This window comes from Perognathus longimembris, chromosome 17 (assembly GCF_023159225.1).
Source record: "Perognathus longimembris pacificus isolate PPM17 chromosome 17, ASM2315922v1, whole genome shotgun sequence".
Classification (NCBI taxonomy): Eukaryota; Metazoa; Chordata; class Mammalia; order Rodentia; family Heteromyidae; genus Perognathus; species Perognathus longimembris.
The window spans coordinates 11,420,284-11,444,503 of record NC_063177.1 but is presented as its reverse complement, the minus strand read 5'-3'; the positions used below and the strand labels follow the sequence as shown (position 1 = coordinate 11,444,503).

Sequence of the window (24,220 nt, the reverse complement as noted above, 5' to 3'; positions counted from 1 at the left end):
CTACCACTTGAGCCACAGTGCCACTTCTGGCCTTTTCTGTTTATGTGGTCCTGAGGAATCGAACCCAGGGCTTCATGCATGCTAGGCAAGCATGTCTACCACTAGGCCACATTCCCAGCCCATATCTTGAGCTGTCTTTTATGAGAGAACTTCCTAGTTCTATGTACCTTGAATAGGTTATATGAGTTATGTATATTCAGATATTGAGTTGGGTCTGAGGCCAAGAACTCCTTTTTCCTGTGCTATAAAAGTATCTTTCTGGTTTCCATATTCCATCAACATGTTTTTTATGTATGACATAATATGAAAAACGTTAGTAATACCACTTAGAGATAGTAACACTATTTTAGAAATTTTCTCAATGAAGAGACATGGTAAATATTTTTTGTGTTGTTTCTTAGAGGAGGGCTTTGGTGTATTCTAATTTCTTCCATGATAGTTTTTAGCTGGATATAAAACTTCAAGTGGTCATTTATTTGTTTGTTTACTTTGCCAGTACTGGAGTTTGAAGTCAGGGCCTTGCTTGCTTGGCTAACACTTTACCTCTTGAGCTATGCCTTCTAGCCTTGCTTTTTGGAGATGAATAAATACTCGCTTTTTGTTGTTATTGTTGCAGTTGAGATGTCTGTGGTCAATCTTATTGTTACAGATAGTATATTTTATATTACTTAAAATAGGTAGCTACTTAGTCCTAAAGAAAGGAAGAGTCAAAAGGAATTTTAAGGTTCCAGTCACTTTTTTATTTCTTATCTGTTAGGCTACTTTAGAGAACTTAAGAGGGAAAATGATCTTTCTTATTCTAGGTGATTTTGGTTGAACTGTATCCCAGTGGATTCCAGCGGTCCTTCTTTGATGAAGAGGATCTGAATACCATTGCAGAGGGAGATAATGTGTATGCTTTCCAAGCTCTTCCTGGCCCTGGGACACACTCAGGTACCATGGTGATATGCATAATTCTACTTAGATATTAGGAGATATGGGATTGAGGAAGTATTCCAGGGAGAAAAAGCAGAAAACATTTAGTTTTTATATTTGGAACAGTTGGGCTTCTTTTCCCTGACAATTGGTATACAGTTAGGTGAGAATTATTCAATGAATACTAGTGTTCTCAAAACCTTAGTGAATTACTTACCTTGCCAGAATTACCTAAAATTACTTGTTAAAGCAGATTTCCCAGCACTGTCCCCAGAGGTTCTGATTCAGTAAACTGGGATGGGGCCTGAGAATTTGCGTAGCTAATAGATGCTGGTGCTGGTCTAGAGACATCATTCGAGAACTGTCTAGTGCAGGTTTGTGAGTAATCTTTTCTTCAGGAATTCTGTGGTTCATGATTTGTGTTTGTTTGGGTGCTCTCCCTTAGCTTTTTCACTTCAGTCTGGTGCTGTACCACTTGAGCCACACCTCCACTTCTAGCTTTTTGTTGGTTAATCAGAGATAAGAGTCTCTCAAATTTGTCTTCCCAGCTGGCTTTGAACCTCAAACCTCAGATCTCAGCTTCCTGAGTAGCTAGGGTTACAGGTGTGAGCCACCAGCATCAATCTGACTGGCTAACGTTCAATTTTTTTTTTCTGGTGGCTTGTTGAGATAAAATTGATATGAACTATATAAGCTTAAAGAATTTATTCTGTCTATATGTCTTAATATGCATAAACCTATGAAACCACAATAGTCACGATACTGCATATATACATCACCTTCAAAGTTACTGTGTCCCCTTTGTAATCTCAGTCTTCCTGGCCATTTAGCTTTATGAGTTAACTGCCAGTTATTGCTCTTACTTATCATGTGTTTTCACCATACACTTGTTTGCCTTTTCTGCATTTTATGTAGATAGAACCAAAAGATGTGTATTTCTTTTTCTCTCCCCCACCCCCCACTGCATCATTATTTAGAGATTCATCCATGTTGTATGTATGAGAATTTTATTCTTTTTTCCCCTATACTATACATTATTTTCTTATATGTCATAACTTACCATCATTTTCATCTGTTAACAGACCTTTGGGTCAATTCCAATGTCAGATTACAATAAATAAGGCTGTAAGGAATAAACCTGTAAGAGTCTTTGGTGTCTACTTTAAAGTGCAAGGGAGGTAAATGTTTATCACTCTGTAAGCTAACCAACTTCCCACATCAGTTTCTAACAGTCTTTCATTTCACACCATACATCGCCCCATTTCTTAAGCTAACCTAGGTGTCTGGCCACGGGAACTGGATTTTTGATGTTCCTGAGGCTACAGGGGGAGTTGGAATCTGGAACACATTTCAAACCTGCCTGACCTTCACTCTGTTACAACCCAGTGGAACAAGTCCTTGTTTCAGATTGATCCCCAGTGACACACTTGAACTGAAGGGCAGAATTTCTGAGCTGGTTGGAAATGGAAAAGCACTCTCCTCTGTATTCTTTCTTGTGTTGGCTTCCTATAACATTGGGTACTCAGAAGGCTCTTGAATCAAGTTGTAACAGCAACCATAATCATTTTGGAATCCTTTTCAAGTTGGTTTGGAAGCTGCTAATTCACTCCAGTCCCTTCTTTTGAAAGGGTTGGCTGAAATAATAGCAAATTCACTTCCACATATGCAATCATTGTGTGTCAGATGGCACAAGTGCCAGAAACTCTTATCTTCCAGGTGCCCTCTTCTCCTGGAGATGACAGACACTCAGAGGGAAACAGGACAGGCACAGCTAAGGCTCTGGGCCCAGCACAGGAGCTCCTTTAAGAACATAAATGTCATTCTCTCTCCTCCAGCTCATCCCTCCGGTCGCTCAGTGTCCCCACGCCTGGTGGCCCGCGAGGGTCAGCGATTCTCTCTGTCTCATCACTGTGAGAACAAGGTGCTAATCCTCTTCTGTAACCTGGTAGGGTCAGGGCAGCAGGCCAGCAGGTACGTTTACCTTCATCTCATCTCCGTCTGATGTCTGGGATGTGTAGAACTGTTCTTGGGATTCTGTCTAGCATAATTCTAACTTGACAAAATTAAATATCTATTCCCAAGGCTAATAAACTAGGAAAGGAGAGCAAAGGTACTTTTTGATCAAGAGGCTCAGAACTAATTGCCTTTAGCAGATGGCTCCCATCATCTTTAATTAAACACCAGAGCTTTCCCATTAATTGTAGGAACAGTTATTATTGTCTTCACCATTATTATTTCATATAATAAAGAAAGGCTAGCAATGCAGTCATCCCAGGGCAAAGAAATTGATTAGAACGAGAAGCAGGGAATGGTGGCACATGCCTGTAATTCAGGCTATTCAGGAAGCTGAGGAAGAAGAATCATGAGAGTTAGGCCAGCCAGGGCTACATAGTGAGATTTGTTTAGGAAAAAAGAAAAGAAAAGGAAAAAAGAAGAAGAGGAGGAGAAGAAAAACAACAACCCTGTTTTTAATTTTTTAGATAAAATAGATTATTTTAGATAAAACAGTTTTGTAGTGCAACATTATGCCCCCAAACCTCTGATAAACTATGGGTTGGAGGCGTGGCTCAGTGATAGATTACTTAAAGCATGAAGCCAAACTCCAGTACCTAAAACAAGCAAACAGACCAACCCCATAATCCAGAAAATGATAGGAATTAATGAAAAGGTGCAGAAAAGTTATATTACAATTTTGCAAAAAACAGCTAACTTTCTTATATAGTCCGCATATAGTTTTTACGGGAAATGACACCCCCCTCCCACCCTATGGTAGCTGGAAGTAGCACTGTGGCTCAAGTGGTAGAGTGCTAGCCTTGAGCAAAAAGAAGCCAAGGACAATGTTCAGGCCCTGAATTCAAGCCCCAGGACTGGCAAAAAACAAAACAAAACAAAAATCCCTTAGCAGCAGCAAGAAAGAGAATACCAATAAAGTGAGCAGAGATTGATATGGTATTTCTAACATTGATGTAGAACAATCAACTGGAAAGAACAGGCAAAAAATACTGGGGGCGGGGAGTGATTATTTTAGTAAAATAGAATGAAGTTTTATTTTTGAAATGTTGTGATTTTTGATTTTCAGGTTTGGCCCACCATTCTTGATAAGAGAAGACAGAACCATTTCCTGGGCTCAGCTCCAACAGTGTATCCTCAGTAAAGTCCGCTGTCTCATGAGGACTGAGGCTTCTTCTGCACAGGTATGGGGTGCGCACGTGTGCGTATGTCTGTGTGTGGGCGTGTGCATGTGCGCGTGCACATGTGCGTGTGCACGAGTGTGTGTGTGCATGTGGGTGTTGAGAAAAGGATGGATCTAGGGAGAGAGAACAATTTTCCCTTAATGAGGGAAATGGTCATGTCATTTTATCAAGCCATTTTGATTTATGTGCCGAGTGGTAACTATTTTGTGGCCAGTGACTTTTTAATCTTTTAGTTTTTTTTCTGGTCAGTTGTGGGGCTTGAAATTAAGATTTGGTTGCTGTTCCTGTGCTTAAGGCTAGTGCTCTACCACTTGAGCCACAGTGCCACTTCTAGTTTTTAAGTGGTTAATTGAAGATGAGAGTCTCATAGGGCCTTTGCTGTCTAGGCCAGCTTTGACCTCAATTCTCAGATCTCAGCCTCCTGAGTAGCTAGGATTACAGGGGTGACTTACCAGCTCAGCTACCTTTTAATCTTTGTGGTTTTACCGAATACCTAGATGGATAAAGTCTTTCTTTTTTGTTGAATCTTTCCAAATACTATTGAAAAAGCTGTGTGTATATTATTTTCAACTCTTTTCTTTCTCTGTGTGTGTGTGTGTGTGTGTGTGTGTGTGTGTGTGTGTGTGTGTGTGTGTGTGTGTGTCCCAGTCCTGGGGCATGAACTCAGGGTCTGAGTGCTATCCCTGACCTTTTATGTTCAAGGCTAATGTTCTACCACTTGATCCACAGCTCTACTTCTGGCTTTTTGGTTGTTAATTGGAGATAAAAGTCTCAAGGACTTTACTGCCCAGGCTGGCTTTGAAAAAGGATCCTCAGATCTCAGCCTTCTGAGTAACTAGGATTACAGGTGTGAGTCACTGGTGCCTGGCTCAACTCTTATTTTCATGGCTCTTAATGGTTCCCCCAGGGTATCCTACTGTAATAAATTGTAACTTACACATTTGAATAGAAAATTTCAAAGGAGGGGATGGGAATGTGGCCTAGTGGCAGAGTGGTTGGCACTGTGGTTCAAGTGGTAGAGTGCTAGTCTTGAGCAAAAAGAAGCCAGGAAGAGTGCTCAGGCCCTGAGTTCAAGCTCCAGGAATGGCAAAAAGATAAGAAAATTTCAAAGGACTTGACATAATTTGTGTCTATATGTAAAAAAAAATCTAGATATTAAAATAACTATTAAAAAGAACTATTTTTTTGAGAACTTAAGATTAAAAATTCAAGGGCAAACATTTTTTTCTTGTCTTGTCTATTTACTTATTGTCATATGGCTCATCTCCAAATTAAAATATATACATACATATGTGTATGTGTGTGTGTATATATATTTAGCAGGGCCCTCGTGACTGACTTATCACACTAGCTATTCAAGAAGCTGAGATTTGAAGATTGCAGTTCAAAGTCAGCACAGATGGGAAAATCCACAGGACTCATCCTCAGTTAATCACCAAAAAGTCAGAAATGGGGCTATGGCACAAGTAGTCAAGTGCCAGCTTTGAGCAAAAAAGCTAAGGGACAGCACCGAGGCTCTGGATTCAAGCCCCAAAACACACACACCTCTTTATTTTAACACCTTTAAAGTCATTGTTTTTGAGCATCTACACTATCAGAAACTCTTCTTATGGCTGCCTGACAAAGAACATGTTGAAATTTTTAGGGACAGGTTAGTAGCACTGGAATCTTGTTTCTCTCACTGTCTTCTTAATGAGAACCTTTTCTTTGGAAGAGATACCAGACTTTTTCCAGTGCTATTTCCTCATAACTGACATTTCTTTCATGCTCAGAAAAGTTCATATATTTGATTTGACTTAAGATTGACACCAAATACCACTCTGTTAAAGATCTTTGCTTGCATTTGTACCAACTTTATCTCTAAAGGATTTTGTTCATTGGAATACAGAACAGATCTGACCCAGGCCTCAAATTAGAAACCAACTTGTCTACAAGTAGGTCAGGATATGCAGTAATAGCATTTATCATCCTCCAAGCTGTGGGCTACTGATGTTTGAAAGGGGATGAAGCGACTTCTGTGTGAACATTCATCTCAACTGTCCTTGTCCTTTCCCTGTTACATACATGCACTTTTGCTTCTATAGAGTTTCTCATTTCAATTTTAGGAATGAGTCAAGCATTCGGCAAGGCCAGCAGAATACAGAAAACCTTGAGCTTGCTTTTTCTTTTTCAATAGATGGGGTTGGCCAAAGGTTCACCGCCTAGCTCACCTAGTTAACACATGGTTCTTTTTAATACTGTATTAAATATTGGTTTCATCTCGTAATCATTTACAAAGAACATATTCAAAATTTTCAACATGGAGCTGAAGAAATTAAGCACTGTGAGCCTATATTGAAAGTACTTACAATGAATCTGCTTAGCCAAGAATAGAGAGAAAACTGTTTCTTACCAAAAAACTTGATTTGCTAGAAGGGATTAATTTGCATGAAGGATGAAGAAAAGATTTATCATTGCAGGAAAATTTTTTTGTGGTCCCACTGTCAACGTGTGCGTGTGTGTGTGTGTGCGCGCACGCGTGTGTGTTCAACACTGGCAGGATCAGCTGCCTTCATGAAGATGTTAGAACATTGTTGATGGATGCACTGGCCATGCAAACGGCAAGGATCAAATAAGAGGGGACAGGAAAAAGTGTTCTCCCCTAGGTGTTCTTAAGAAGTACATACTCCTGTGTTCAGCCCTGAGTCAAAGACATTGGTTTGCTTTTTGATGAAAACATAGATAGATCACCATGTAATTATAGATCTGATACATGCACAGGCTCCCTCAACCTCACATTACTACAGAGAAGTCTCAAGGAACTTGACTGGTACATCGGCTTATTCTGTCCATAGTATTTGGCAGAATTTCTGAATTCTTTAAAACCTTTCTTTTTTTTGTGGTGTTGGGGATCAAACCCAGGACCTTCCATTAGACAGGCACTCTACCCCTGAGCTACATCCTCAGCACTAAAAGTTCAGGAGAAGATAGTAATTGGTGAATTACTAATACATAAGTAGTAGTTGTTGTTTATTATTATTGTTATTACTATCTTATGGTACCAGGGATGAAATCTGGGGCTAGGTTGTTTTGTTTTTATTTTTCCTCATGGCTGGTGCTCTACAACTTAAGGCACACCTCCACTTCTGGCTTTTTTGGTAATTCATTGGAGATAAGAGTCTCACCGACTTTCCTGTCACGGCTGGCTTTGAACCTCAATCCTTAGATCTCAGCTTCCTGAGTTCCTAGACATGCATACACATATGTGTGCATACACGTACACACACACACACACACACACACACACACGATAGTATGAATCTTAAAAAAGAAGTAAAGACCTTAAATATCTTGATTTAAAGGAGGCAGATGTTAAAGGGAATGTTCAAAATACAGTTATGGAAAAAGTAATTGTACTTTTTGATTAATTCATGTGCCACTTGAAGAGTTTAATTTAGATCACACAATGACCACATGATGGCTGCTTTGTCTTGGCAGAATCTGGGGCCTCTGTTCTCCATCCGTGTTGTGGGACTCTCCCTGGCCTGCAGCTACTTATCCCCACAGGATGGCCATCCCCTCTGCCACTGGGCAGTTGACCGGTAAGGAAAAAAAGGCCTGTGCACTCGTCCTAGACTCCCCAGATTTAAGTCACCACACCTCCCCTATCCAAGCAGAGCTCCTACAGCTCCCACCTTGCTCCACCTTTATAATGGAAATGAGGAATTTGAGAGTCCCGAAGAAAGAGGCTTAGATACCTTGTGTGTCTCCTGAGAATCAAACTTTCAGTATCCTCAGCGTGGGCGTGGCACTAAGCCTTACTTTCTGCTTAGGTTGGGGTATTTCACTTTGGAAGCTGTGAAAAGGAGGCTTGGTGTTTTCGGATGGGCTCTTCTATTCTTCTTCTTAGGGCCTTGCACGTCAGGAGGCCAGGCGGCCCCCCCCACATCAAGCTGGCTGTGGAGTGGGGTAGTTCCATCAAGGAGCGGTGAGTTCATGGGATCTGCCTCCTGGTGACTTTCCTGGGTCCACAAACCTTCCTGGGACCCCGTTTCTCTGGAATGACTGAAAGGAGCAAGTGCAAATACTTGACCCATTCTTCCTGCAGACCTTAGTGAGTGCTATCTGATGGAAAAAGCCAGTCTGCTCCTGGTAATTGTGACGGTGGTGGGTGGCGGGCGTGGCCCAAGGCATCCACCTTCTGAGACCCTCATTGCTCTGGGCACTTTATTTGCCCTTTACTCTTCATCATCGCCTTTTGGTGGGCACTGTAAGGTAGATACTATTCTGCTCCACACTTCTCTCAGGTGCAGACTGAGGTACACAAGAGAGTTAAGTCATACAGCTTGTGCATGCAGAACTTGGATTTGAACCCAGGACATCTGGCGTGAGTCCAGCTCTTTATCACGCTGCTTGACTGAGCATATCAAGCTTTATTTAGTCAACAGACATGGTGGTCCAATAGGTATTTATTGATCTCTCACCAGTATGTAGGCCTTGTGCCAGTCCATGAAAAGCATGAATAAGCCCAACACTCCATCCTTCCAGAGTTGCTAGGGGGAGAGAGGTAATTCCTATAACAGAGTGAGCATAGCTGGTTCCCATGGCTCAAGCTTGTAATCCTAGCTATGAAGGAGGCTCAGATCTTACAATTGTGGTTTGAAGCCATCCTGGGTAGGAAAGTCCATGAGACTCTTATTTTCAAATAACCAGCAAAAAGTAGAGTAGAGCTGTGGTTCAGGTAGTAGAGTGCCAGTCTTGAGCACAAAAATAAAGGACATCACCCGAGTTCAAACTCCATGATTGGTTTAGAAAGAAAAGTTAGGAAAAAAGGAAAGAGAGGGAGGAAGAAAGAAAAAGAAAAGAGAAAGCACGTGAGCATGAAGTCTGGGTATAGGAGATTTCCAGGAACCATATTGGTTCCTGTAGTAAAGATGTTGCAGCTTGCACTGCTCAGTGCCCTCCACCATGTTTGCTGTGAGGAGAGACAGAGGAGACCACTCTTGGAGGGGGACTCCTGAATGCCACAGTGTTGCCTTTCTGTCCAGGCTATTCGGAAGCCTCCAGGAGGAGCAGGTCCAGGATGCGGACAGTGTGTGGCAGCAGCAGGCGGTGCACCAGCAGCCCAGCTGTACCCTGGATGAATGCTTTCAGTCCTACACCAAGGAGGAGCAGGTCCTCCCTGGGGTCCTTTCCCTGGTGGGGAGGGGGGTCTGGCTGCCTCACAATGAGTTGACTGAAGGTTGAGGGGGGGGCACCTCATGGTCCTAGTGGCTTCCTTTGCAGCTGGCCCAGGATGACGCTTGGAAATGTCCACACTGCAAAGTCCTCCAGCAAGGCATGGTGAAGCTGAGCTTGTGGACCCTGCCTGACATCCTCATCATCCACCTGAAAAGGTTCTGTCAGGTGGGGGAGAAAAGGAACAAGCTGTCCACGCTGGTCAAGTTTCCACTGTCTGGACTGGACATGGCACCGCATGTGGCACAGAGGAGCACTGGTTCCAAGCCGGTGCCTGGCCCCTGGCCCTCCTGGCAGCAGCCAACCCACCTGCCCACTGCCTACCCACTGGACTTCCTGTATGACCTGTATGCTGTCTGCAACCACCACGGCAGTCTGCAAGGTGGGCATTACACAGGTGAGCCTTGCCCTGCCTCTCTGCATGGGATCACCATGGCCACATGGCTCTGCTGTGGCCTGAGCTTCCGGTCTCCCCGTCTCCCATGCTGAGCCCTGTTGACCTTCTGCTAGCTGACTCCTCTCTAGGGAGTGTGCCTGGGACATGGCCTCCACCCCTGGACCTAGCTGAGGAGCTGATGTTCGCTTAGGCAAGTTAGTGGTTAGAATATAAAGTCAAATACTGCCCAGATTTTCAGGTATATCAGATGTTGGGGGGGTAATTATTGGAACCAGCAGAGTAGTATTTATCCTCATCTGTGATTCGATACATGGAATCTTACTTATCAGAATTGGTATCTATACTCTGCCTCCCCCCAACCCCGTGCTTTTTCCTGTTTTGCTTCCCTCCCTCCTTCCTTTCCTCCCTCCCTCCTTCCTTTCCTCCCTCCCTCCCTCCCTCCCTCCGTCCCTCCCTCCCTCCCTCCTTTACTTTCCTTTTTGTGCTGGTACTGGGGCTTGAACTCAGGATCAGGGAATGTGTTTGGCCTGGGAAACTGGAAAAGTTTCTGAGAAGAGTCCAGGCCCATCTCTTTATCTTAAGGTCAGAATGCAGCCTTGCTCATGTCTTGATTTTATACCAGCAAGGCCCTGCTTGAATTTTTTTGTGTGTGTTCTGTTTTATTTCCTGGACTCTTCAATAATACCTTTGTGTTGTTCTAAGTAGCAGCAGCACTAGGACACTTCCTGGTCATCTCTCATTCTCCTCACCTTTCCTGTCTTTATATGCATTCCCTTGTCTTCTCTCTAGGAGATTTGCTCCATTTCATCTTATCACTATGTCACTGCAGGTTCTTACTGTGGCTGCTAAATGCTCCTTCCTTATCTTAGATTTTTGTCATAGTGCTCTGGTTTGGTTTTTGACTCACCTGGCCCAGCCTTTTGTTGTACCAGATACCTTCAGTTCTGAGCCTCTTGGGTGGGACATCCTGGTGAATGGCTCCCTTCCATACCGCACCCCCCGCCCCCCCCCCCCCCCCCCACGCAAGTTGACACTTGGAGTTGAACTGTCAGCTTGGCTCCTGGAGTGTCTCCACTGCCTCTGCATGTTGGCCTCTCCAGATCTGAGCTGCTGCTTTCTCTCACATTGCCTTTTTGCACCAGGGGTTTCTTTCTTTCTTCTTACTGGAAGCATGGTTGTTACATTTCAGAAATATCTGTTTTTAGAAATCTCAAATGCCTTCTGTTTCATTTTAAGGATGTTGAATATGTTTGAATCTCTCATTTCAGAACTCACACAGCCTAAAAAAAGATGGACCATGAAAAATGTATCCCATGTGTGTGCCTCACTTATTCCTCCTATGTTCAAGGGTGACCCCTGTTGCCCCCTACAAATGTGTTACTACCTGGCCCCCACATTCAAGAATAACCCTTACCTGCACCCCATATTCAAGTGTGATCTCACCTGCTACCCCCCACATTCAATCACTTGTAATTACTTCTTATCTGTTTCTTCATTCTTTCCTTCTGTAAACACCAAGCAATCAGCAATGTATTTTCCTGTGCATTCTATTACTTTTTTCATGTATTTCCAATAAAGGTACTGCCTTTTTGTGATACACTTGACATTTTTCTCTTTTTCTCTCCCTAAAATCTATATTGGAAGCCTTTATAGATGCCTTTATAAATGCACTGGGTAGATATTTCAATTTATTAAGTCAGTGCCCTGCAGGTGGACATCGGGCTGGTTCATTCTTTTGCTACTACACTACCTCACTATCTCAACTTACACTACCTACATGTCCACATTGATGGGTAGGGTGGTAAAATCTCAGATTTGGGATAGCTTGGTTTGTAATTGTGTGTGTGTGTGTGTGTGTGTGTGTGTGTGTGTGTGTGTGTGTGTGTAATACAGGGGATCAAACTTAGGACTTTTTGCACACAAGGCCAGTGTCCAACCTCTGATAGGGCTCTGATCCTTTCTCCCTAGAAGGTACCATTTTGCACTGACCACCACTCATTGAGCAGTTCACTTAATTTCTTCCTTAAGATGACATCTGCCATACTGAATATGGTTGTATTTGGATCCATTTTTGGACCTCCTTTTTTGTCCTATTGGCTTAGAATTCTAGCCAGTGAATTTTCCCTTGGTCTTTCTGGTCATTACCCCCCCCCCCCCCCCGTCTTAAGGCTACACAGGGGCTTCCAGCCATTATTCAACTTATTAGCATAGAGAAAGAAACCATTGCTTTGGAGATTCCAAGGTTAGGAAGCATTTCATGCATCACAGAAGCCATTTGAAGACATTAAGTAGAGGAGTAAAAGCACAACGCTAGTATACAGATTGAAATGTTCACTCTGGGGGAGAATGTCCCCTCTAGCAGGAAGGGTGACGAATGGGAGCTGGCCTTCCAGCTTCAGGGATGTTTCTGGGCTATAAGTAAGAGACAGGGTGCCTGGATATTAGCAAAGTATTTAAGAAATGTTTTGGAAGGAGAATCAGTAGGAATCATTTTTGGATGTAGTGTGGTAGGAAGGGAGAAGAAGAGCAAAGATGGATTCACGGTACCTGGCTCAGATATGTGCAAGGGTCCGCACACTGTGGTCCAGTCTAGGGCCTGTGTATCCCAGATGTTTAAAATAGTTTCTATAGCTCTAAAAGTGATGAGGGAAGAAACAGAAAGGACATGTGGCAGTGTGTGTGTGTGTGTGTGTCCCAATCTATCTGTAAGGCCTGAAGTATTTGCTTATCTGGCTTATTACAAGAATAGTTTGCTAACTTCCAAATCATTAGGTTTTGGTGGTGCTTGCTGAGCCTCAGGGTTAAGGAAAATGTTACTTTGTCATAGTTGTTTGAATCTCCCCAATCATGTTCATTATTTTTCCTTTAATATTTGACTTCAGTTCTTAAGAAAGCAGTATAACAAAAATCATAGTTTCTCCTTTCTCTCTCTGTATGCCAGTATGGGGGGCTTGAATCAGGGCCTAGGCACTGTCCTTTTGCTTTTTTATTCAAGGCTGGTGCTTTAACATTTGAGCCACAGTTCACAGTTCCACATCTGAGTTTTTGGTGGTTAATTGGAGATAAGTGTTTCAGGGACTTTCCTGCTGGTACTGGCTTCAAACAATGATCCTGAGATCTTGGCCTCTTGAGTAGGATTACAGGTGTGAGCCTCTGGTGCTCAGCTTGATTAATCTTTTATTGTGTACCTGGGCAGAGATGTACATTTTAAAACAGCTAAAAAGAAATGGGTCGAAAGTTAACATTGTCTGGATGTATAATGTGTGGCTCCCTTTTATGGGAGATTTTGTGTTACTGAATAAAGGCTATAGTATGATGATTCAACTTCAACCAACCCACTGTAGCCATAAAAATTGCAAGTATAACCTATGAATCATTGCAGGATCTACAAATACGTTTCTGGCTCCAAGATGACATTTTTTTTTCTTATTCTACTTAAAGTATGCCCATTTTCCAGTCAGCTCTGCCTTTGGAGCTGGAATCACTGAAACTTGGGGTTTGGCCTTTGCAGCCTACTGCCGGAACTCTCTGGATGGCCAGTGGTACAGCTATGATGATAGCACGGTGGAACCGCTTGGAGAAGATGAGGTCAACACCAGGGGGGCATACATCCTGTTTTATCAGAAGCGGAACAGCATCCCACCCTGGTCAGCTAGCAGCTCCATGAGAGGTGGGCACCACTGCTTTTTGGGATGGGGAGGGGGAAGAAAGGGTAGAAGTCACTTTAAGATTCAGAAGGATGCTTAGTTGAACGTCCAGTACCAGGAAGGTAGGCAGGGATGGAAAAGAACCAGTCCTGGATGCTGCTATAAAAAAGCCCTAGACCTTGGACTAGAAGCCCATCCATCATGCTGTAGGACAGATACTAGTAAATCAAGAAAGGGGAAAAGAATCATTTTTGTGTGTCTGTGGCAGGTGATGTTGGAGAGAGTCTCATATGGGGTTAGATTTAACTAAGGTGTGCCATATATACCCATGTGACTGCTGTTAGAAAGGGAGGGGCTGTTGTAAAAGCCACAGGACCTTTCTAGAAAGAGTTACTTTAAAGCATGCCAGGCATTTGCTTATTAGCCTTAAACTTGATTGGAAATCTAGATTAAAACAGTGCCAAAGCTAACCCTTTTATGTGACCTGCAAGCTAGCCATCTTTATCTCTGAGATGAAAGAGTATATAAAAAAGAAAAAAAGAAAAAGATCGCTTGGGTACTGGTGGCTCATGCCTGTAATCCTGTAATTCAAGAGACTGAGTTCTGCGGATCATGGTTTGAAGCCAGCCCAGGCAGAAAAGCCAATGGAGCTGTGGCTCGAGTGAGAGTCAGCCTTGAGCAGAAAAAGCTAATGGACAGTGCCCAGGCCTTGAGTTCAAGCCCTAGTAGTGACAAAACAAAACACAACAACACAAACAGATTTTTCTCCTACTTATTTCTGGGAGAAAAAAATGGCCAGATGAAACCAAGAGTTCTTAACATGTCTAAATTAAACCTAATTCAAGCCTGCCTTCTATTTTTAGAATGTAGACATTGAAAGAACAGTAGGACACTTAGTATGTGAGAGAAGGGCTGGTTTTCTTATTGTCCAGCCCAATAAAGATAAAATGTCTGTCTCCAGATCAGAGTAGGTGTGCTGTGATGAAGCACTGAATTCATGTGTGCCCCTATAAGTCTACCTAGCTCACTGCATATTGATATGTGAGAACTGGGCATTCAATGCTATTTAATCTGATTCTGGCTACTGCCATGAGAGATAAAGTCTTTTGGCTCTGAAAAAACAAACTAATATGCTAGGAAGCCAGAGTTGGTAGCAAGCAATTTCACAGAAGGCATTTTTGTACTCATTAGTGAGTATGGAAAATTTGGCGCCCCAATGTCTCTCTGAATTTGCATGCTGATCACCTGGGCAGGCATTCTCCATTGTTCCTTCAGTTCTGCAGTCCTGGACCAAGGTACAGGGGTGAGCAGGGGACCTAGTCTTAAGATGCTCTCCCTAGAACCCTGCAGGGACAGGTTGGGTCTAGCCTCTCCCTCTCTGTGTTTCCTGTGCAGGCTCCACCAGCTCCTCCTTGTCTGACCACTGGCTCATGAGGCTTGGTAGCAACAATGGGAACAGTGCAGGGGGCAGCCTGCTGTCCTGGAGCTCTGCCCCCTGCCCTTCCCTGGCCCGGGTACCTGATTCTCCTGTCTTCATAAACAGTCTTTCCAACCAGGACAAGGGTATGTTGGTTCCATTTGCTGATTTTCATTTCATTGTCTATAACAATCATTATTCCTCTTCTTTCTGAAAATGTTGGTACCTCATAGGCTTGAGTTCTAGCTAGAGTGGATCATTTTGAGAGAACTGTCCTGTGACCTCCCTTACCTGCCTCCCTCCTCTCATCTTGCTTCCACATCTATAGCCTTGGGTTGTTCATGGGTAAAGTCAGTCAGCTACAGATTAAAAACATCTGAGGGGGAAAATAAAACTTGCACCAATGCTAAACACATAGACTTTTTTGTTATCATCATTCCAAAGTCAATATAGTTTAACAGCTATTTACATCACAGTTCCACTGTATTAGGTATTATGGCAATCTAGAGCTGATTTCAAGTATGTGGGAAGATGTACAACAACACCAGAAAGCCAAAACACAGTGAAATACAGGGCTGGAAGCCTGGCTTTTAGCAATAAAGCATCTGCTTAGAAGTTTTAGGCTCTGAGTTCACAGTCTAGTTCACAACCTCACTACAAAAAAATAGTCCTTCATTGTAAAAGAACAAAAAAAGGTCATGTTTTATTCATTTATCCAATCATAGTAAGATTTGGAGTTATTGCCAGAGCATCTCTAATCTGGAAATCCCAAATCCCAAACCTTCAAAATCTGTAAAATCTTGAGCATTAATCACATGGTACCACAGGTGGAAAATATCCTCACCATGAAACTTTGTCTTAGGCACAATAATAATAATAATTATTATTAATTTATTGCCAGTCCTGGGACTTTGACTCAGGGCCTGAGCACTGTCCCTGGCTTCTTTTTGCTCAAGACTAGCACTCTACCACTTGAGCCACACCACCACTTCCAGCTTTTTCTTTTTATATGTGCTGAGAAATCGAACCCAGGGCTTCATGCATGCTATGCAAGCACTCTACCACTAAGCCACATTCCCAGCCAACAAAAATTATTTTTTAAAAAAGTAAAATTATCTTTAGGCTATGTGCATACGGTATATATGAAACAATGATTTTATATATAAATGTGGATCCTGTCCTTAAGATAGCTCATTATGTATATACAAATATTCCAAAATCTGAAACACATATAAAGCCCTGCATACTTCTGGTCCCAAGCATTTTGTATAAGGGATATACAGTCTGCACTGCTATAACATTTTTGTTCCTATCTTTTGGTGTACATATGTCTGCACTTCTGTTGGGGATACTTAGCATGGGATTGCTGGGTTACAGAATATGATTCATCAGTTACTTGCTAACTTAAACTTTATGTCACTACTGTTTCCAAGTACCCAATACACATCCTGCGACACATACTGTGTCCACATACTGAGGGACACTGTAGTAAGAAAATGAATGAATTTGGGTTTCTAGGGGATTATACCATATAGAAGTGGGGCAGATACAAGCACATCTTTTGAAGTTATTAGGGAGACTTGACCATGTATAAAACAAATTGCCAAGGATCTTCTGCGAGGACCATGTCCTGGGACCAGGGCATCTCCAGCCTAGCAAGGCAGGGGCTTGCTTCTGTTGACACATTTCCTTTGTGATTCCCATGCACAGCAGAGGTTTGGGTTTTCTCTTTTTCAGGTCTCACCAGATAGTGTTTCCTTTCAGTTTTCATTTCTTCTTCTGATCCAAATGTTACCTACTAGTTTCAAGTATGTACGTTTGTTTGGCTACATTTTTTAATACATTTTTAAATTTTTATTTATCTTTGTCGGTCATAGGATTTCAATTCAAGGTTTGGGCATTATTGTTCCTGAGCTTTTTTGCTCAAGTCTAGCACTCCACCAATCTCATCCACAGCTCCACTTCTGGTTCTCTGGTGGTTAATTGGAGATAAGAGTCTCATGGAGTTTCCTGTGTTTGGCTACTTTTTTTGTTCTCCCTTTCACCCACTCTCCTCCCCATCTAATTTGGTGGAGTATAACTCTAAGGTGTGATCAAGTCCATTGCTACTATTTTAGAAATGATCTGTTGACATAAAAATGTTATCTATTTGAAGGATATGAGTTTTAATTCCCTTGTCTTTAAATTTGTGTGTGTGTGTGTGTGTGTGTGTGTGTGTGTGTGTGTGTGTGTGTGTGTGCGTGCATGCATGTGCATGTGCTACTATCAAAGTTTGAACTCAGGGATAAAGACTTCTATTAGGCTAGCAGTCAACTACTTGAGTCATACCTTCAGGCCTACTTTTTAATTGGAGATGGAATCTCATGGACTTTTTTCCTGGGCTGGCTTCGAACCTCAGGCTTCCAGATCTCAGTCTTCTGAGTAGATAGGATTATAGGTGTGAACCATTGGCACCTGGTTATAACAGTGTTTTTGTGTTTGTTTTGTTTTGTTTTGCTGGTCCTGGATTTTTAACTTGGGGCCTGGGCACTGTCCCTGAGCTTCTTTTTTGCTCAAGGCTAGTGCTCTACCACTTGAGCCACAACTCCACTTCTGGCTTTTTCTGTGATTAATTGAAGATAAGAATCCCTTGGCCTTTCCTGCCCAAGCTGGCTTTGAATCCTGATCCTCAGGTCTCATCTTACTAAGTAGCTAGGATTACAGGTGTGAGCCACCAGTGCCCAGCTGTTTTTAATTTTATTTGTTCCAGCTTAAGAATTTGACCCTCCCTTCTTTCTTTTTGTTTTTAGCTGCCTTTTACCTTCTTTTGCTTTGTGAATCTTTCTTTTAAAATTAGTTCTAATGGTTTCTGGTAAATAATATGTTGGTAGATTTTAAAATTTTGCTTAGTGTTAAAAATTCAAAGCTTGTCTTTTAGTTTTAAGTTAATTTGTTTATGGTGCGGGGATAGAACTGGGCCTTCATACATGCTAAGAAAGTAATTTACTACTGAGCTACACAGACTAGCTCCCAAATCTGTCTGTTTTCTTTTCTCTTTTATGTGACTGGGATTTGAACTCAGTGCCTCATGCTAGCTAACTAGCCTCCCTACAAATTGAACCCCACCCCAGCCCAAGTCTGTAGTATGACTGGAGAATTCAGTTCATACATACAATGTGTAACAATTGCAAAACTGGATTTTATTTGTTTCATTACGTATATGTATCTTATGTTGCTTGTTTCTTGTCTTTCCTTTCTGTTATTTTCTGACTTGATTTCCTCCTTTTCCAGGTTTATCTGGAAGTTTTGCTGTTTTCCTTGAGTTTCTTGTTCCTTTCCTTTCTCAGCATTTATCATCCACCACATTTCCTGCTAGTACATTATTGTAAGAAGCTAATGCCATGGGAGGCGTTCTAGTTTTCTTTTTTAATTTTTATTTTAAGTAGTTATACAAAGGGGTTTAAACTGAGGTGTTCTATTTTAACACTGCCTTCTCTTCTTTCCCCCAACTAAGTGAGAAATTTAGTCCTCCCTTTTCCTGCCCTTTCCCCAAAGGAAAATGTCAAAATATTTTGCATTTTAGGATTTTGCATTCTTTCTCTGATTGCCCTCAACTTGGATTTTGTTGAGCCAGTCTAGAAGTCTCTGATGCAGACTGCTGTTAGAATTCCTGCCTGCACACTGTAATTTGACTTGAGGTGACCTTCAGCTGCAGGGACAGCTCCCAGATTGTGGAGCGCACAGTACACCCTGGCTTTCTGCCCCACCCCCAACCCCCACACGGGGTCTAAGGTCTCTGCTGCCTTCATTAAATCTCTGCAGAGTCACCTGGGCCTGGAGTGGATGCCTGGCTGGCCCCACAATCCTTGAGTCATAGCCCTTAGCTTTCAGGTGTCTGTAGCTGTTTTCTCATAGACTCCCTGGCCCTGGGGGTGGGGGTGGGGGTAGGCAGGTGAGAAGCCCAGGCTGAGCTTTTTGACATGAGTGTCACTTGTTCTTTCTGGCTGGAGGTGTTTGAGATTCTCTCTTTGACCTTGGAGTCTGGAAATTCTACCAGCTCTGCCTGGGATGATTTTGTGCGTGAGACCCTGGGGATACTTTGCCTTCTACAGACTCTCAACTTCCTCTGGAGAAATAATCTTTTATTTTGGCTGTTGTTGCCTCTTCTGCTTTTCAGACTCCCGTGATTTGCCCATTGGGTCTGCTGGCTCTGTCTAGCCAGTCTTCTTTCTTCTCTCTTGTGGTTACTCTTTCTTCGTCCTTTTGCTTTGACTTGAGATATTTCTTTCATTTTATCTTTCTAGACACTCAGGTGAGTCTCAACAGTGATTCTAAAAGCCTTTAATTCATTCATTTATTTTTGTGAGGGTACTATTACTCAGGGCCCCTGCTTGGCTTTTTTTGCTCAATGCTGGTGCTCAGCTGCACCACTTCTAGTTTTTTGGTTCATTGGAGATAAAAATCTCTTGGACTTTTCTGCTCAGACTGGCTTTGAACCTTGATCCTCAGATCTCAGACTCCTGAGACAGGTGTCTTTCTCGGACATGAGACACCAGTACATTAGTATAAGTTGGTTGTACAAAGGGGTTTCGTTACAATATTTACATAGGTGCAGTGCATATAATGTACTTTGATCAAATCCACCATGCCTACATTACTCTTTATTGAACTTTATTATTTTGTTTGGCACACTGGAGTTTGAACTCAAGACCTTGTGCTTGCTAGACAAGTTCTTGACAGCTTAAGCAATGCCCTGAACTCTTTTTGCTGAAGTTATGTTTAAGGTACAGTCTCAACTTTTTGCCTGGGGTGGTCTCAGATATCCTACCTATGGTCTCCTTCATAGAAGTGAAGCACTATGCCTGGCTTGTTGGTTGTGATGAGGTCTCACCAAGTTTTTGCCTGGGCTGGCCTCTAATTCTCCTGATCTCCAATTCCCAAGTAAGGTGGGATTACAGGAGTAAGACACCACAGCTAGTGGCATTTATTGACCTTTAAATCCTGGAAGTCACACTTTTCAGTCTCCAATGTTCTGTACACGGGTCTCCTGGAGATTCAAGTTAATTGGTTACTTGGGCATTTGTTTCCTCCAGCAGTTGTTTCTTTAGGGGCTGGCTTTCATTCTTCTTATTCTTCTTACTGTCTGACTGCAGAACCACTTTAAATGTATTTCTGCTCTACCCTCTCTGAAGGGGGGGCTGGTTCTAGGATTCTGGAATGGACAGTGACTTTGGCTCCTAAGTTGGTAATGCTCATAGCTCTTGTCTGCCTCATGGTGTTGGCTCAGAGTGGGAGGTGGGCAGATCTCAGTTCATCTACATGGCTTTGCCTTACCTTTTGGGGTAGGGAGTAAAGGAGAAGAATAATTCTGGGTGTCTGATTGGGAGAAGATGGCATTCTGACTTCCATGAAGAAATGATGACCAGGCTCAGAGGAAATTGTAAAAAATACAAGATACAGCCAGGTGCCACTGGCTTATACCTATAATCTCCACATCTATAATCCTATTTACTCAGTAGGCCAAGATCTGAGAATTGTGGTTTGAAGCCAGCTAGGGAAGGGATGTCTGTAAGACTATTATCTCTAATTAACCACCAGAAAAGCCAGAAATGGAGCTGTAGCTCAAGTGGTGGAGCACTAGCCTTTGAGCAAAAAGCTCTCTAGGCCCTGAGTTAAAGCCCCAGGACCAGCACAAAAAATAAAATAACAGCAACAAAAGGCATAAGAGACAAAAATGAAAGAAAACTAAGATAGGGATGAAAAGGTCCTATAATTGTCTTTAACGCGGAAAGCTAGAGACATCTTGTTCCCAGAATCCAGCAAGTCTGTCTCCCAGGAGAGAGATTCCAGGACTTGCAAACATCTTGCATAAAATGTGGGATGTTTAGAAGCTGGTGAGCAATTACCCCACAATGTGTGTATGCTTCCTTGTTCCCTTCCATCCTTTCTTCTCCATTCCATCTACATCTTACCTCTACTTCACAGATCTTGTTACAGCAGGGCAGTAAATAGAATGGAAGAAAATAAAGAAAGAATGTTTTTCAGTGCAGTCTGGAGAAAGAAGAGAATCTAGTTCTCTGGGGTTCTGCTTCCTGTGCAATGTGGTGGGTGCTGCCGTGGGTCTTGGCCTGAAGCCAAGCAACTTGTGAGGCAGAAATTAGAAGGATTGTAGTTTGAGTCCACTTGGGTAAAAAGATACCCAGACCCATTTTAACAAACATGCTGGATGCAGAGATACATGCCCTGCAGGAGGCATACACAGAATTGCCAATTAGGTTCGCTTGGAAAAATATGCGAGATTTTATTTGAAAACAAGAACAACAACAAACTAAAAGGCCAAAAAGGCTGAAGACCTGGTTTAAGTGGTAGAGTACCTGCCTAGAAACCAGAGGGCTTTGGGTTCAAACCTCAGTTATTGTGAAAAAAAAAAAAAAAACAACACAAAACAAATAACAAAACCCAGCTATGTAGGGCAGTGGCCAAGTCCTCTCTAGCCCCCTGCCAGGGCTTCAGACATGCTCTCCCATGAGGAAAGGGGCTTTGTCCTCCTAACACAAAGCTGCCCTTTCTGCCCTTCCCAGGGCTGTGGAAGAGGGGAAAAGAAAACTTCACAGGTATCTCTGGCTCCAGAACAGCTTGTGCCTTTCCTGAAGCAGGGGAATTTAATGATGGAGTAAGAAGGAAGGTCAAGGCACACTGTGACAATAAAGTATTTTGGGTAAAATTGTGTCTATTCTTGGTAAATCTAAAGAAGCACACTAAAGAAAAAAAGTATCTGAAGTTATCTGTGAAAATAGTGAAAGGCCAAATTCTTGTGAACCTCTGAGCTGCTTCCAGACTCTTCCTGTGGTTAGTCTTGAGCATCTTCTCCTTCTGTGGTCCTTTCTTGGATATGATAAGAAAATGGTGGGTAGATGGCTTCCTCTAGCAGAGTCCTCTGGGCTCCTTGTCCCCTGGAACTTGTGCCTGTGCACCTGAGTAGATAGGGTCTCCCCTTTCTTGCACGTCTTGTGGTCTCTGCTACTGACAAAGGTCTTTTGGGGGATAGGGGAGCTTTCTTCTTTTCAGAGTTCCTCTGTGTCACAGTCCATCTGGGCTGTGGTGACAGTCTGGGCAGAAGGCCTATGAGACTCTACCTCCAAAATAACCAGCAAAATGGCTGTGTCCATGCATGGGACAAGTGATAGAGCTCCAGCTGTAAGCAGGCAAGCTGACTAAATGTAAGGACCTGAATTCAAATCCTAGTTGCAGGAAGTAAATAAATACATTTGTACTAAACATGTACATGCTATTCTACTTCTTGTGATTCCCAGTGTGATAAAATATGACAAATGCTTATATGGCATTTACATTTACATTGTACTAGGTAGGCATGGTGACAGAAAGCCTGTGGAAGGATGTGTCTGGATTTTGTGTAGATACGCAGCTGTTTTACATCAGGGGATGGAGCATCTCCAGTTTGGTATCTGAGGGGCTTCTGGAACCAGTCCCACAGCAAGTATCAAAGGATATCTGTCCCTTCTTTGATTCTGGCTTTCCTTATATAAATGTGTTCTTCTCTTATGCAGTAGGTGAAGCCACTGGTGTCTCCTGTGTGTCATTGTCACATGGATGGCACTGCCCTTGACTCTTACCTTTGACAGTGATTTGGGTGCTTGTGGTCTTTTTCAGGAGGGCTGGAGTCCAGACCTTTGGTTCGGGGCCTCCATGGCCGAAGCATCAGTATGAAGGCACCCACTGCTTCCCGAGTCAAGCATGGGCCCTTTAAGACCATGCCCCTCCGCTGGTCCTTTGGGCATAGGGAGAAACGATCTGGTGCATCCGTGGAGTTGGTGGAGTACTTGGAGTCTAGACGGAGGCCACGCTCCACCAGCCAATCCATTGTGCCTCTCCTGATGAGCACTGCCAGTGGGAACGAGAAGTCAACATTGCCAGGCTCAGAGGTCACCCTTCCTGCTAAGGGTGATGACAGCGGCCAAGCCAATGGGAGAGGAGCAGTGGGGCTGCCCTGTCCCTTGAGGCACCCCAACTACCACCCGGCCCCTGGATCCTTAGATGGTCTGAACACAGCCAGGACACTGAAGGAAAATGTAAGCCAGGATATCAGGCTTCCCAAAAAGTTTGACCTGCCTCTCAGTGTGATGCCCTCAGTGGGGAATGAGAAGCCAGCCCGTGCAGAGGGCCAGAAGGGTGCCAACTGGAAGGGAAGTGGCCCAGTGGGAAGCCAGAGCAGCCCACCCTCCCCCTCTGTGGCTTTGTCTAGAAATATCAAGGACAATGGCCCAGGGACTTTGCCCAAGATGAAGGCTGCTGCTGCTGCTGCTGCAGAGGAAAGGGCTTCTGAGAAAGAGAGGCTCCCACAGGGGACACTCACTCTTCTGAGATCTGTGTTTTGGAAGAAAGAACACAGGAAGGCTGACAGGGCTGAGGGCTTACCGCCAGTACCCCCAGTGTCCCTGGCAAGTGGCAGGTTGAGCCCTGCCATGGACGGACAGGCTAGAGGCTCATCTCCTGCTCTCAGGTTACCAGAAAGCCTGGTCAGGGGCGCTGGCAGCCACCTGGAGAGGGATGTTCGATCTGCACCCAGCTCTCTCCACCTCCCTCGCAAAGCTGGCAGGCCCCCCAAAGCCATTGTTACTGGTGTCCCCCAGAGGAGTGTTCCGGGAGAACAGACTTCGTATGGTACCTTGCAAAGGGTGAAATATCACACTCTTTCCTTAGGTCGAAAGAAAACCTTACCAGAGTCCAGCTTCTGATGGAACATTTTGGGATTATGTGAAACTGCCATTTTGGAACTGGGCACTCAGCAGCTGTGGGAATCCTGGCTTCAGAGTGGCTTTTCTGGAAGCCAGTTGTCTGTGAGCCCTAAAAGTAAAAGAAAAACTCCGTAGCTGGACTTCCAGTATCTAATGTCCAAATAGCCTACTGTATTGTTGGGTGCTTTGATACATCCTGGCCACTAGAGAGTGGTATCGGGCCAACATAATTATTTCAAGAACTGATATTTTGCTTAAATAACTCCAGAACCTGAGTATTAAAAAGAATCTTCAATGTCATGTCAAGTATTATCACTGGCTTTTCTTTTTTTTCCTCTTTAAAAAAGTTTTAATAGGGTTGGGATGTAGCTCAGTGGCAAAGCACTTCCCTAGCAAGTGCAATGTCCTGGATTCGATCCCCAGTACCAAAAAAGAAAAGACAAAAAAAAAAAAATACAGTTAAAAAAAAGTTTTAATAGTGGACTTAAAAAAACTTCCCATTAAATGCCTTTCTGGCATAAGCGGTAAAGATGCCAAGAAAAGAAAAAGAGAAAGAAATGATAGTAACAATAAGGTGAGAGTCTAGGAGAGATGGAAGAGAAAGTGCTGATATATTAGGAGATTATTTAATATATAACAAAATAATTGTTTTAAAGTTTGTCATTATTTTAAAAAGATAATTATTTTGATATTAGAAA

The 24,220-nt window shown here is 43.1% G+C and overlaps 1 protein-coding gene across 3 annotated transcripts in view; it reads left to right on the top strand.

Moving 5' to 3' along the window:
• Usp43 (ubiquitin specific peptidase 43) overlaps nt 1-23,872 on the top strand; it is a 48,212-nt gene extending 24,340 nt beyond the window's left edge. For 2 of the 3 annotated variants that reach the window (XM_048365853.1, XM_048365855.1), the window contains 10 exons: nt 804-933; nt 2,751-2,886; nt 3,995-4,109; nt 7,587-7,690; nt 7,999-8,076; nt 9,137-9,263; nt 9,375-9,723; nt 13,235-13,393; nt 14,766-14,933; nt 22,438-23,872. In XM_048365853.1, the coding sequence (XP_048221810.1) occupies nt 804-933; nt 2,751-2,886; nt 3,995-4,109; nt 7,587-7,690; nt 7,999-8,076; nt 9,137-9,263; nt 9,375-9,723; nt 13,235-13,393; nt 14,766-14,933; nt 22,438-23,522 (2,451 nt within the window). In that variant the 3' untranslated portion in view covers nt 23,523-23,872. The remainder of the gene's footprint in view (nt 1-803; nt 934-2,750; nt 2,887-3,994; nt 4,110-7,586; nt 7,691-7,998; nt 8,077-9,136; nt 9,264-9,374; nt 9,724-13,234; nt 13,394-14,765; nt 14,934-22,437) is intronic. The other variant, XM_048365854.1, reaches the window with a different exon arrangement.
• The last annotated feature ends 348 nt before the right edge of the window (nt 23,873-24,220 follow it).